General features: G+C 38.8%; 1 protein-coding gene across 2 annotated transcripts in view; it reads right to left on the bottom strand.

Moving 5' to 3' along the window:
• Positions 1–4,793: 4,793 nt before the first annotated feature.
• Positions 4,794–13,266, bottom strand: part of MATR3 (matrin 3) — a 17,870-nt gene continuing 9,397 nt past the window's right edge. Inside the window, exons 9-14 of one of the 2 annotated variants that reach the window (XM_085307770.1) lie at positions 12,678–12,809; positions 11,169–11,212; positions 10,324–10,714; positions 8,255–8,648; positions 7,512–7,633; positions 4,794–5,857 (exon numbers count right to left, since the gene is read on the bottom strand). In XM_085307770.1, the coding sequence (XP_085163896.1) occupies positions 5,807–5,857; positions 7,512–7,633; positions 8,255–8,648; positions 10,324–10,714; positions 11,169–11,212; positions 12,678–12,809 (1,134 nt within the window). In that variant the 3' untranslated portion in view covers positions 4,794–5,806. The remainder of the gene's footprint in view (positions 5,858–7,511; positions 7,634–8,254; positions 8,649–10,323; positions 10,715–11,168; positions 11,213–12,677; positions 12,810–13,266) is intronic. The other variant, XM_085307772.1, reaches the window with a different exon arrangement.

Below are 13,266 nucleotides of genomic sequence, written 5' to 3'. Positions count from 1 at the left end.
CTCGCTCTCGCTCGGGCTCCGCTCCCTCCACCTCGCTCCGCGTCCAAACACAACAGCCCGGGCGGACGTGAGGTCACTTCCGCTACCTGTGTGACCGCACAAGCCCCGCCCCTTTCTGCCCCGGAAGCGGACGGAGGAGCGAGGCTGGCGAGTGGAGCGTGCGGAGCGCCCGGCCGCCCGCGGGGAGGTGGGCGCACTGCACGCCGGGTGCTGTAGTCATTCGCGAGCGCKGCCGCCATCTTGGGGGCTCCGGCCCGGTCGCGAAGGCCGAGCCGCGCGGCATGCTGGGCCTCGTAGTTCCCGGGAGCGGCCGCGGCGCCGTCAGCCATTTTGCGCGTTGGCGCGGGGCATGCCGGGGCTCGGAGTCCCGGCTGGGGACGGTAAGCCTCCATCTTGTAGCGCGGGGCCGGGACGCCGGCGGCGCGGGCCCTGCTCCCGCCGTCGGTGCCCGAGGCGGGCAGCCGGCACGGGCTCGGCCCGAAGAGCTGCCTGCGTCAGCTTGTCCGCGCACCGGCTTGGCATGAGCCTTGCCCTGCTGAGGAATAATAAGGTACAAAGCCGGGACTTCCATCTAAAAGTTGTTCCTAGTGCGGAGACGCTGCCTCGATCTCTAATGATCCTTGCAGGCTTGTTTTTCTGAAATAAACTTCGGAGCAGAAACACCCCACGAGAAACGTGCACCYGAGCACCTTGCGCCTAAGGACTCYCCCCTCCCGGAGGCCTGTCCCAGGYGGAGCACCCTCCCCCCCGCTTCGGTCGAAGCGGACAGGCAGAGCATSGCGAAGCTGACCCGGCACGCGCGGCCATCAGCGGCTCACGCCAGGGCGGCTGCTTCCGCCCGGGCTCAAGGCGCGCGCTCGGGCCCGAGCCTCTCGCCTCGGAGGCTGCAGGATCTCCTTTCCGATCACCGAGGTCTCACCAGAGCAGAACTTGGCTTGCCGCCTCCCGTCTCRAGGTTTATTGCCCGGGCAAGGTGTGGCCACCATGGACTGGTTTATCGTGTGCAGCTCTGTTGCTCCTTAATTGTAAATAACTTACGGCTCCTATAACCGCCTGCAAGATGAGACATTGCTGAGAAAGAAATGCCTGTAGCCGTCTAGACAAGCACTGAGGATCTAATCTGGTATCAATCACACTAAGAAACAAGTCCTTAAAAACTTTTCCAGTTCAGGGCAAACCTGCCAAGCTGCTCTGTTTGCAAGGGGCCTACGTACTACGCTGCTGCTCTACAGAGAGGGCAATGCAGCAGCCTAAGCAAACACAACCGGCCACACGCAACACTCTGCTTCTGCAATTTTGCATCTCCATCTAGCTAAGCAGAGAGGGCATGTATTCGGAAAAAGTGGGAGTGGGAAAAGACTTTTGGGAAATGTTAATTAGAAGAAGTTGCCAGGTATTCAGAAATTGCCTTAAGATTTCTCAATGCTTTTTCAGTCTCATTGGGGACATCGAGCTACTTCAGCAAAGAACCAATCCCCGGGTTTCACAGAGGGCACAAAAATTCAGTGCTAATAATTTTTAACACGATGGCTGTTTATAAAACCAATCTTTCTGTACAAGACTCATGAGTGTTAAGGCCCTAGGAGATGATCAACTTGAATCAGAGATCTTTCTTCTGGAATCTCCATTAAGTGCCTGAACTTCAACCTTCCCTATCCTCCCTTACCCTCCTCCCCTTTTATTAAAGGTAGGGGGCAAACTTTCTGCAGTAGGAAATGACTTTCTCCCCTTCAGGCACTTCTTGCTTACGGAGGAAACAGGTTTCAACACAGATCAGAGCCATGCTGTGCTCCAGCACTGTTCCCCACCCTTTACAGTACAGCCTTTTGGTGTCCTCTAGCCTGCAGAATCACTTCAAGATCAAAGACAAYCACCAACTGAGTTAAAGACTCTCTGTTCCAATGTTAAGGCTGCCATTCAAAACACTGATAGTCASAATATACTCTAACTTGATCTAGAATCAAAATGCAATGCAAAAAAACAATCTCCACTCAACATCAGTCCTGGCACTGCAGACTCACAAGCTAACTGCCATAAAAAGCAAGATACCTGCCCAACAGCAAATTGGGAAATATATTGTTGCAGAGAATGTTTCCGCTCACAACAGCAAAGACCAAAAGTATATTTAACTAAGTTGCACAGAAACTACAAAGTGATTCTACATTAACAGGAAAATTGCCATTAAAGTGGTTAAAAAGTTACCAAATATGAAYAGAATTTTTCAGGCAGCAAGAACATTTAGTGAGCCATCAATACACAAACTAGCTTGATAAACTTAGCTCTTTAGCTCTTTGCGTTACCACCCATTCAGCTGGAAAGYCTCTTGCACTATCAAAACACTCTTGTATGCTGTTTTTTAAGGAGAAAAAAACCTATGTGAGAATAATAGAATTTCATTATTTTTCCTCTGCTCTGCCCCTTACTTCCTCCCTTCCAAATTTTAGCAAGGGATAACCAATTCTATGTAAATACTTGGCCATGTAGAGCAGATTTAAAACGCATGGTTTGTCAGATTTTCTGTGGATTAAATTTCTCCCTTGGATCAAATATTTATACTGATTTCACTGCCCCTTCAGTCACTGTTAGTACCTTCTTACAGAGCCTGCCTGAGAGCTTCTGTCTATAGCCGAGCATTCTTATGCTTACTAAATGCTTGCATTCCAGCAAGTTAAAACACCCCTGCAAGTATCCTCTCTTAAAAATCAAGCCCACTCTGTTCTTATTTTCACAATGTCCAACTACAAATTAACAAATCCAGCATTACATGGGGCTTTTTGATCTATGGCAGAACCTTCTTGTTCTGCTGATTTCCCCCAGTACTCAGCAGGCCCAGGGCATGGTTGCATCTGCTGAAATACACTCTACACAAAGTAGTGACMGTGTCTACAGTTATTTTTCTAAGTAGTTGCAATTCATTCATGTAAGTTGGCACCTAAATTACACAGCCACCATCTAGTATTTGATGGTAAAGGCTCATTCTACTTCATTTCCCCCTATCCCTTTGAAGGTGCAAACTGACCAGTAATTTCCAAAGATTAGGTAGTCCATAGCAAGACTGCAAACCATTCTGCCATCTAAGCATGTTTCTGGCATCAGCCCTCRAGATTAAGCTCTGCTGAAGCCTTCTTTCCCTCAAAAAAAAGTGTAATGTATGCATTCATTCCATGCCCTTAACATGTAAACAGAAGACACTCACAAATCGTGTAACAGTTGTGACTTACTCTTTCCTTACGTGTGCAACTATAATCTTACATGTGTAGAGCTCCGAAGGCTTTTATATAGAGCCTATTATGGTTTTTAAATGTGCGCGTGATGGGCATCTAACTTCCACCAATTTCAGAAACCGAGGGTTGAAGCAAGGAAAGGATTTCTGATCTCAGAATTTGGACTATGCCATAATTACTTTATGCCTATGGCCTCTTTATGCTTAGACACTTAACATGATGCAACACCTTACTACAGTTTAATCCCTGACAGTTATACAGGTTAAAATTTATCACAGACTAAGGACACTAGATGCAAGATCACTCAAGTGCATAGCTATTTAAGATGTGTGCAATAGGTAAGTAAAGGCTACTTTAAAAATAAAGCGTATAGAGCTTTAGTAGTATTTTAATATATTAATCTTAGATGCACATAGTGTAAGGAAATGTTAAAATGTTGGGGGGGGGGCACAAGGGAGAGAAGAGGAACCTTGTAATTCTGCCTTTCCCCTTCAAAATAAATTCTTATCTACCATCTTTAGAGAAGTGGGAAGAYTGCCAAAGATTAAATGAATGCTTTGGCGTCAAGTCCTCTGCTTGGCTGATAAACTAAACAGCCTCTTGGAGATGGATGAATGAGAAATGCCCCTATAGGCAAGCTAGTCCAGGTATCCCCTTGCAACTTACAGTGAAAATTGTCTTATTGCAAGAGTTCTCTCCTGCTTATCCGGGCCTGAAAAAGAAGTTTGGAGTGCATGCAAAGTAGTTCTAAGACTAAACACATTTACYACATTAACTGTTACTTTGTTCATCAGTTTTGTAAAAACACAACCAATGCTTTACATATTAATGAATGTCATGTATAAAGCAGTAACTTGTTAGAAACAGTGCAGGAATGAATCACTGCACATTAAACATTTTAATTTAAAAATCTAGATATGCTATTTAAATAAAAATCTGGGCATTAGCTGCTTATTAGCATTTCACTACTATATAGAGGTAGTCCTCAGAGAAACTGCTACAATCAGTGTAGAAAATGTTTACATTTTTACTTAATTCCCATATAAGAATGACTGCACCCCTTCTATTTCTGACAACGTAACAACAGAAGTAACATACTATGGAGTCAAGTTATTAGGACTCTCCTTTTACAAAATGCATCATCTTGTGTCTGCTAAATAGATGAGTTTGTTTCAGTGAATCAACTTCACCAGGATTCAGACTCCTACACTTGTAAATTCTTAGCACCAAAGACTCATTGTTAAGCAAAGAGGGTCAGGGTAAAACTACTGCCCCAAATTATTTTTGTCCAACAGATCTTCAGCTTAGATGAAAGTGCTATGAATTTTTTTAAAATAAAACAATCCGTAGAATATACCTAACTGGTGTAACAAGTGCTTTTTTAATTTGTTTGGAAATGGAAGAGGTTTTAGAAACGAGAAAGAAGAGTTATGTAGTAAGCTGCTAAATCACAGGTGTTAAAACATGCAAATTTTAAAAAGAGAGCTACACTTTCAGTGTGGTATCATGAACACAGGAGYCAAAAGTTCAGTGAACACATTGGTTAACATGCCAAACATCTAGAACAAATTACTGTTGCCTAGCTTTGTTTATTGATAAATCACTTTAGTAACCTGAATTCACAAATAAGCAGTAAATAACAAAAACTACAGATAAACACAGGTTACACATGCAAATTCCTGTTCACATGTCACATGTGCAGGTACATTAAGAGCATAGTTCTAAAGATTCTGACAAAACCAGCTTTTAACAAAAACAATTTTAAAATGCAGGTATGAAAATTACATGTGAAGAATATAAAGATACCTTTTTACATTTCAGGACTCAAATGCTGCTTTTGAATATACCAAAGATGTACGACAGCTACAAGGTTCAAGTAAAAGCAGGAAGAGCTCAAGGAAATAATACTGGTCAGAGAAGAATGGGCATTTACTTTTCACTAAAAATACACAGAATAGCTGAATAGGAAAGTCTATGAAGAGCTTAGAAAAAAAATCACAAAGTTATAAAGCTGACTAATCACTAATTTTCCTATATGCTAGATAACAGCAATGACATTAAAAGAAACTGCAATTCAACATTTAAAAATGCAACTTACATTTAAAGACTTTTCAAAAGTGAAATGCAATGACAGCCTTACACTCCAAATTAAATATCTGCTAGGCTCAGACTGAGATATGGAATGTTATAGGTGAAATAAAAATACAGTGTTACTTCTTATTTTTTATTGAGAATGGGACTGAAAGACAATTTTTGAAGCTTGAAAGTAGTAAATTCCACTTAAATGAAGTTTACTTTTCATAAATGAGCTTTTCACAAGGGTGCAAGATTTTTTCTTTAATAGCTTGAAGTGTCAAAATGAAAACTTGTTGCCATTCCCACATTAAGAACAAATTTGTCATTAACTTAACTGCATATGCTTTTTGYTACAACATTTAACACATGAACGGACCTATAACGCCTACTGTATTTCACTAAAACAAAAAAAAAGATACAGTATCTCCATCTACTACTTGTACTGCTTTTAAAAAAGATTAACATTAAAAACAAAGCCACTGTTTTCCTCACATCCTCTTTTTCTTTTAAGCTTCTTTCTTTTGTCTGTGGTCTTCAGCCATTTTATCCAGAATTTTCTGTTAAAAGAAAGCAACCATATTTTGGATGCATTAAGCAGCTTCTCACAGTCGCAACATTAACACTTGAAACATAAAACTTGAAAACTGTATTTAAAACCTGTGCACATTGACTGCAGAGGTCTTAAACAAGACTGGCACTTCTCCACGTTCCACATACAGAAATAACATGGAGCTACTCTGAAACATTAGACTTATCAGCAAGTCACTAAATGTTCAGCTTACCAACAGTAAATACCAAAACAAGAGCCTCTACAAACATTTACTTGGCCCTGCCATTAATCCTTCCCTAAGAGGCTGCGTGACCTGGCAAGCTAAGAGAAATCACTTTCCATTTTGCCATGGACTTTTGACAGTGCTTGTGCCACTTACCTGATCCAAGTTTGCCCTCTATACAGCCAGGGACAAAACACTTCCCTGTCTCAGAAGGGTTATTGCAGAAATTAGAAGAATTTGCAATAATTTTAATAATATTCAATAGTGATATCAAGACATCTATTTATCTTATTGCTCTCAAGAGTGAGCTAAAATAGATTGCCAGATAGAGAAATGCCTTGCCCTTGGGAAACAAAGCTGAATTTCTCCCATTCCTTCCCCCATTCTACAAACACTACTAATGTTACTAGTCACTGGTGCCATGGGAAAAGCAAAATCAAATCATGTATCATTTAAGTGATAAAACTAATAAATTGCTAACAAGTCTCTGGATCATTTCCCCCACTTCCCCTGTTTACATCAAGTACTTCAAGTCCCATAACCAGGTACACCTCAATGGGGGAGAGGGAGGAGAGGGAAAAAAAGAAAAAAAAAAGAAAAAAAAAGCTATGGGTGATGGATGAGGTGGGTTTTTTTAATACAAGATTCTGCGTGCTAGTTGGTTTCTGACCTAGTCCCTYCTTGCTGATGTTTTTCCTTTGTGACAGTCATTTGTGCCATCTGCTTTCAGGGGCCCTGTATTTATTTCAGGCTTCCCTATTGCAAAAAGGGAGCAAATTTTCAAGTCTGAGATGCCTGTTTCTTCCTTGCTGTGGGGCTCCCAGGCCTAGCTGTCAGCTCAGTACTCAACTGATATGAAATCAGTTGATGTGAACAATGCCTTATTAGAKTTTTGTTTAGAATTTCCCTTTCTCAGAGATGATATTTAAAAGCAGCTCACAATACACAAAAATACAGCAGCAGCGTAATCATTCATGCCATGCAATCATGTGATACCTCATCCACTTAGAAACTGTAAAACATGCTCACAAAATCAGAAGTTGCAAATATGATTTTTTTTAAAAAAAATAGATAAATATGTAAGGTTTCAGCTTAAGTTCTGTTGACTGATTAAAARTACACTCAAAAGGACAAATGGAAAAGAGTTGAGTCATTTGTATTTACTCTACACCACTAATTCTAAGGCTGGCCTCTACTCGAATCATAATGCCCTCCTGAATCCAAATTTATGAAAAAAACCCTAGAGCCCATCTTTTAAAATGTCTATCTTGTGTATTATTTTCAAAAAATGAAATTTGAGAGCTTGAACTAAGATTATAGAATAAGCCAATTTCCACTGCCTGAAAGTTTTTTTTTTTTTTCCTCCAGTCCAGTCTCATTCAGATCTTTTCCCCAGGAAAGAATCACGCCAGTTAAAATGAACAAGTTTTTGCCTTACCTTCAACTTTTGATAATGAGGAAGGCTGCTGCAATGGGTCTTTTTTGCAACATCTTCATTTGTGTAGAACAGGGAACACAATTTGCAATAAAACCCTGTTTTGGGTACCACATAATTCACACCTAGAGAAGTAAACACCACAAAATAAACTAAGAGATCTACTCTACATCATTTTTTTTTAAATGTCATATGTCATTTCAAGCTAAATCTTAAAACCATAATTCACTTTACATTAAAAGCTGCTTTGTCTTTAAATGTCTGTTTTAGTTTATTCAAACCAGGGCCCTAGTAATAACTAAATATGYGTAATTTTTTTTTCCCCTCTTTAAATCAACCTTTCAGATTAAGGATCCATTTTATTGGTTTCTTCAAGAGAACTAACAATGCTCTGTGACTGGTTTGAGTTTTGTATACTGAGTATAAATCTAAACTAATACCACTAGTGTGATTTGTGCTATTAATTGAACTTGTGTTGCTAAGAATAAACCTCTTCCAGTTTAAATTCTGCCTAAGGAAAGTGTTATGGAAAACTGACAATAAAAAAAGAAAAAGAAAAGAAAATACTAGGGGCAGGGGAGGAGTGAAGGGGAGAAGAGTGGGAAACCCTAAAATGGAATGGTAAGCCTTGCCCTTGCTTCAAATGCACTGAGTCAATGCACTGCCAGGAACAGAAGTTAAATGAAATGAGAAATGTTAGTGCAAKGTACAGAGATGTATTTGAAAAGAAATGGAAACAGCCTTACCAACAGGAACGCTTGGTTGGTATGGCCCAATCCTAAATTCATCTGGGATAACAGATTTCTCCTGGATATTCTTTGTTTCCTGTTCATCCTGAGTGTCTGTATTTTCATGGGTGTTTTTCTCAGTATCCTGTGGTGTTGTGGTATCAGAAGCTTCAGCAGTTTCAGTCTTCAAATTATCTTCAGTTTTGGTTCCATTTTCTAAAGTTTCATTTTCCTGCTCTGGCTCCTCAATCTTGTCTACCTTGATTTCTGCCAAGCTATCATCATTTTTGCCAGCAGATTTTACTGCCAAACCCGTCTTGCGAAGTTTTTGATGATCTGAGTCTTCTTCATCACCAACCTCATCTAGAGTGACAAAACCTTCCATGCTCCGTGGAAAGCCACCCACGTATCGCTGTTGAGAAAATGTTTTATGTCAGCTTTTTCTTAAGCATTTCCCTCAAACTGGCTTAAACTGCAGAAGAGAAACATCTCTAAAATCCCTGAAAAAATCCTGAAATTCTTCCTTCAACACTTACCTCACTCATTCTAAATGTTATTCAAACACGCAGAAGCGCAAGAAGTTTGTTTTAAAGGCACGTCCCTGACCAAGGATCAGACATTCAAATTGGAGTAAATATTTTGGTACCATTAAAATGCCCACTGTTTTACTATGTCAACATTTGATACTCAAATTGAAAGTTTTAGTACATCTGGTCTCTCCTTACTTTTTAAATCCAAACATGAGTTTTTTAATTTAAGTAGATATCATTTTGGAATGCAGAAGCTTTTTTTTTTTTTTCTGACCATCTAAAAGATCCTCAAATTCAAGTTCAAATAAAAGATCAAACCTTACCAAAACATTTCTTTTCCAGTTTAATAAAGTTTATGAAAAAAATTTAGGAAACTCTTTTAAACCTATTGGATTTTTCCTTACCTATAAAAAACCTCACTTCCTCTAAACCAAACCCCCCCACCAAAAAACTCTGTACATCTCTTAAAAAAAAAATCCAACTTCATTAAAATATAGCAGATTAGACTAAATGCTATTTTTTCCAGCATTCCTGCTGATAGGGACATCAATGTTTCATATGTATAACAGCAATCATGCATAGCCATAAGTAGCACTAGCTTTAAAACTATGCTCTAAGAACTTAAGTCTTCAAAGAAAAAAGTTTTGGTTTGAGGTAATATATCATAAATAATACCCACATAGCAAGAAATAACCACTGCAGTTTCACTAGGCGGCATTAATCCCAACATCACGTAACTACCTTTCCAATAAAAGGATCACCAAAATTGAAAACCATGGACACTGCATTCATCAGAATAAGGACTGTACCTTACTTGTTTTACAAAACAGTATTCCTGTCTATATATAAAGTTACTGACACTCTGCATACTGGCCATTTTACATGCTATTACACATAGCAAGTATGCTTTAAACAGAAAGAAAAAGAAGCTTGTAGGAAATAAACCACCATGGCAGTGTACATGAACACTTGGTGAGGAAAAGGAAGATTACGGTAAATAGCACGTGACTAGAAAGACCTTGAAACTATTTCTTTTTTTCCCATTTACAAATGKGTCTCGTCTAACCCAAAATGTACTTACCTAGCTTTCTAGCTAAGGCTAGACATAGCTACAGTTCTGTCCAATCTAACACAGCCTGCAGTACCAAATAAATCATTTAAGTGTCACTGTTCTGCTTTGTGTTCAAAAGGCCAACTGCCTCCAGTTTCATGAGAAACTGCTAGGGACAAAGTTATTTCCTGGGTGCTGCTTAGTATTAATCCAACAAGGAGCAAAACAAAAACCAATATACCCAGGGAAATGACATGAGTAGAAGCCCACCAATTATATTAGTTTCTGTCAAAACAGAAAGACTAATTTATTTATGATTTCATTTGCAAGTTGCAGCCAATGAAATATTTCATTTTCTTCACAGAAAGTTTAACACTTGTTTCCCTTTAGATAAGTATGACATGCATGAGTTTAGAGATCTGCACATAAAGATCTGAAATAGAATACTGTGGCARATTGTTCAAGTTAGACTGCTTTCCCAAACTCGTACCTTGCCATATCATTACCTTTTTAAGCTTTTTCTTTGTTGCTGGATTTGCCACAACATTTCCTTCTGTTTTTACGGTCACATCATCAGGTGTGTCCTTTTTCTCTTCAGTAGTCACATCAGCTAAATTGGCAACATCTGCATCATCTCCTGCTGAGCTGCCACTTTCCAATAGTGCTGCTGCTTCCTCCTCATCCACTAGCAACTCATCTTCAGATTCAAGGAGTAAACTAGGCTCATCTTGGTCTGCCTGTTCACTACTTTTAGTGCCCGATGTCTCGGCAGCATCATCCTGCTTCTCCTCTTTCACTTTGTCTTCTGCCCCGCCACTTTCAGGTTTCTGAGTACCATCCGTTTTAGACTTCTTATCACTTGGAGAATCTTTGCTGTCTGGAGAATACGTTCTCTTTCTGTAAAGAAGAAAAAAAATACTTGCTGTAACAGGAAGAGAACCCAGGAACAATTAAAAAGAAGTAGGTCATGTTTTCTAGTCAAGTCTGACAACACTGTGTTTAAGTTTAGAAAAGGGAAGGTTGAGGGAAATAGGATGCCATTTTTCAAATATGTAAATGGCTGCTGCAAGGAGGAAATGCCCTCACAAGACAGAACAACTGCTAGTGGATTTAAATTGCAGGAAGGGAAGGCTAATTAAGGACTGGAACAGATTTCTTGAGGAGCCTGAAGAGGCTGCAAAATCTCCATCACTAGAGAAAGAGGGTAAGCGACTACAAATCAGGAACAGAAACATCTCAGGGCGTAAAACAACGGACAAAATGATCTCTGAGCTTGCCTATTTCAGTACTCTGGATAAGGTATTTTCATGTTTCTTTTAAACAACACTGTTTTAACAATAAYAGGAATTACCTAGTTTTATCCTTTTTCAGCAGTTCAACTCCTTTGTTTGGAATCTAAAATAAACAGATAAATAAGTAACTTGCATAAATAATAATCTATTGTGAAATATGAAAGTGTCACAACATTAGTTCTAGATAGAACAGCACACTCTAGACAAGCACTTCCAATTATGTTGATCCAAAAGTACTATTATACTAAACCCACTACCAACCAAATAACGTATTATTAAGCTTTCATAAGCCTTAATAACCTAGAAATCCCTGCTTTTTCTCCTCACCAAAATTAGCAGTTACCCAACACAAGAATGAATGGGATATCCTGTGGCAGAAAAAAATCACACGTAACAAATCTTTCGTTTATAAACTGATGCAACATGGCACAGATAATGGCACAAATCTAACCCTGAACTATAATCTTCTCCCTGTCTCTAAGAGTGGGCTATAAGGAAAGCTTCCAAAGACTTACGACATTTCACTTAAATAGGAATTATGGAATAGTAAGCTTCACTTACATAAAATATTAACATGGAAAACAAGTTCATGCCTTGGTGTTAAGTATTTGAACTTGCCACAGACTACTTGGTTTGGGTGCATGAAAATGTACAATAATAAGAATTCTCCATACTCTGTAATAAAAAGCTCTTTTTTCCCCTCTAATTGTGGTTGATAAGACAGCATCATAGTTCAGATCTCTCCCATTTTTCTACCATTAAGTGTCCTAGTCTAATAGAAGAGAAGTCTTACAACTACAATAGTGTTAGCCTTCAAATGACAACATGCTACGCCATAACAAAATTAGAATTTTAAGTTAAAAAACATTCAGCTAACTCTTCTGCTTAGTATATAAAGTCAATTGCACATACAGAAAAGCAGTTACAGCACAAATGTTGACAAAGTATATTCTTAGAAATTAAATTTTGAGATTAAATACCTATCTAGGTAGCTGGAGTTAGCAGCAACAAGACCAGTGATTAAAAACCTTTCCGGTACTAAAGTTTTGAATCATACCAATACACAAAAAAGCATGCATTCTGTTGTAATACTTTAAAGTTTAGAAATCCCTAATAACACTTTTGTCTTTAAACAAGAGTATGTGCACAACAAAATGGACAAACCAATCACCTAATGTGAAAAGGAAGAAGGAAGTTAAGAATTAGGTGTACAAGTGGACAAGTACATAGTCCTGCTGTCCAGCTTCTCATTTTATCATAAATCATCTTCAGAAGTGTGGGAAATATCCACATTACAGAATGCTCTACACAGTAACTTTTAAAGTTTGCATTGTCTGATTACTCTATAATCTGAATTCTAGAATTTAAGTGATCTGAAAGGAAAATCCTTTAAATTTATTCTAGGGCTCAGAACACCACACTCAGGCTAAATAACTGCATTTAAAGAGACAGAAAATACTAAACASCACCTTACAAGTGGCTTTGAATTAGGAAGTGATAGGTGATTTTTAATTCACTTTACATATTCAACTACAATTAAGGATCACTTTCTAGCTAAAAAGACTTACCCTTAACACCAGTTTCTTATACTTTTCAGACAAATCCACCTTCACACATCTGCCTTGAAACCAAAGAGCTTTGTTGGCACAATGCTCAACCATAGCTAAAGCATCTTCTCTGGTCTCCATCTCAATGAAAGCCTGAAAAGATTTAAAATATACACTCTAAATTCCTATAATATACAGAGCACTTTCATGGGCAATGCTACTCAACTCAGAACGTAACATTTTGAAATGCCAAATCAAATAATGAGGTTCAGCTCTATCAATCCTCTGCAAAGTAATTATGTTTTAATATTTACCAAAGTGCTCTMAAGTTCCTATGTTGTGAATTAAGCAACATCTGTCCCGTAGAAAGTTTCGAAATTAAGTAACTTGTATTTAAATAATCTGCAAAAGGGTCGCTGTAAGGCGACACATGATTTCAAATAAAGAGCATCTTGAATATGGATCTCTTTTCAACTATTTGGTGCTTGGTTTCTGGCAATTCTGAAGTAATTTGGAAACCTTTTTTTTTTTTTAATTTCATGTTCCTTTCTCAATACCAAACACAGGCAGTTATTTAAAAGTTACCATTTTGCTTAAGGCTGGCCAAAAA

The sequence above is a fragment of the Rhea americana genome, unplaced genomic scaffold, assembly GCF_003343005.1.
Source record: "Rhea americana isolate MKP2758 unplaced genomic scaffold, rheAme1 scaffold_264, whole genome shotgun sequence".
Taxonomy (NCBI): Eukaryota; Metazoa; Chordata; class Aves; order Rheiformes; family Rheidae; genus Rhea; species Rhea americana.
Note: the sequence above shows the minus strand (reverse complement) of the source record. Positions and strands in the feature narration are given on the sequence as shown.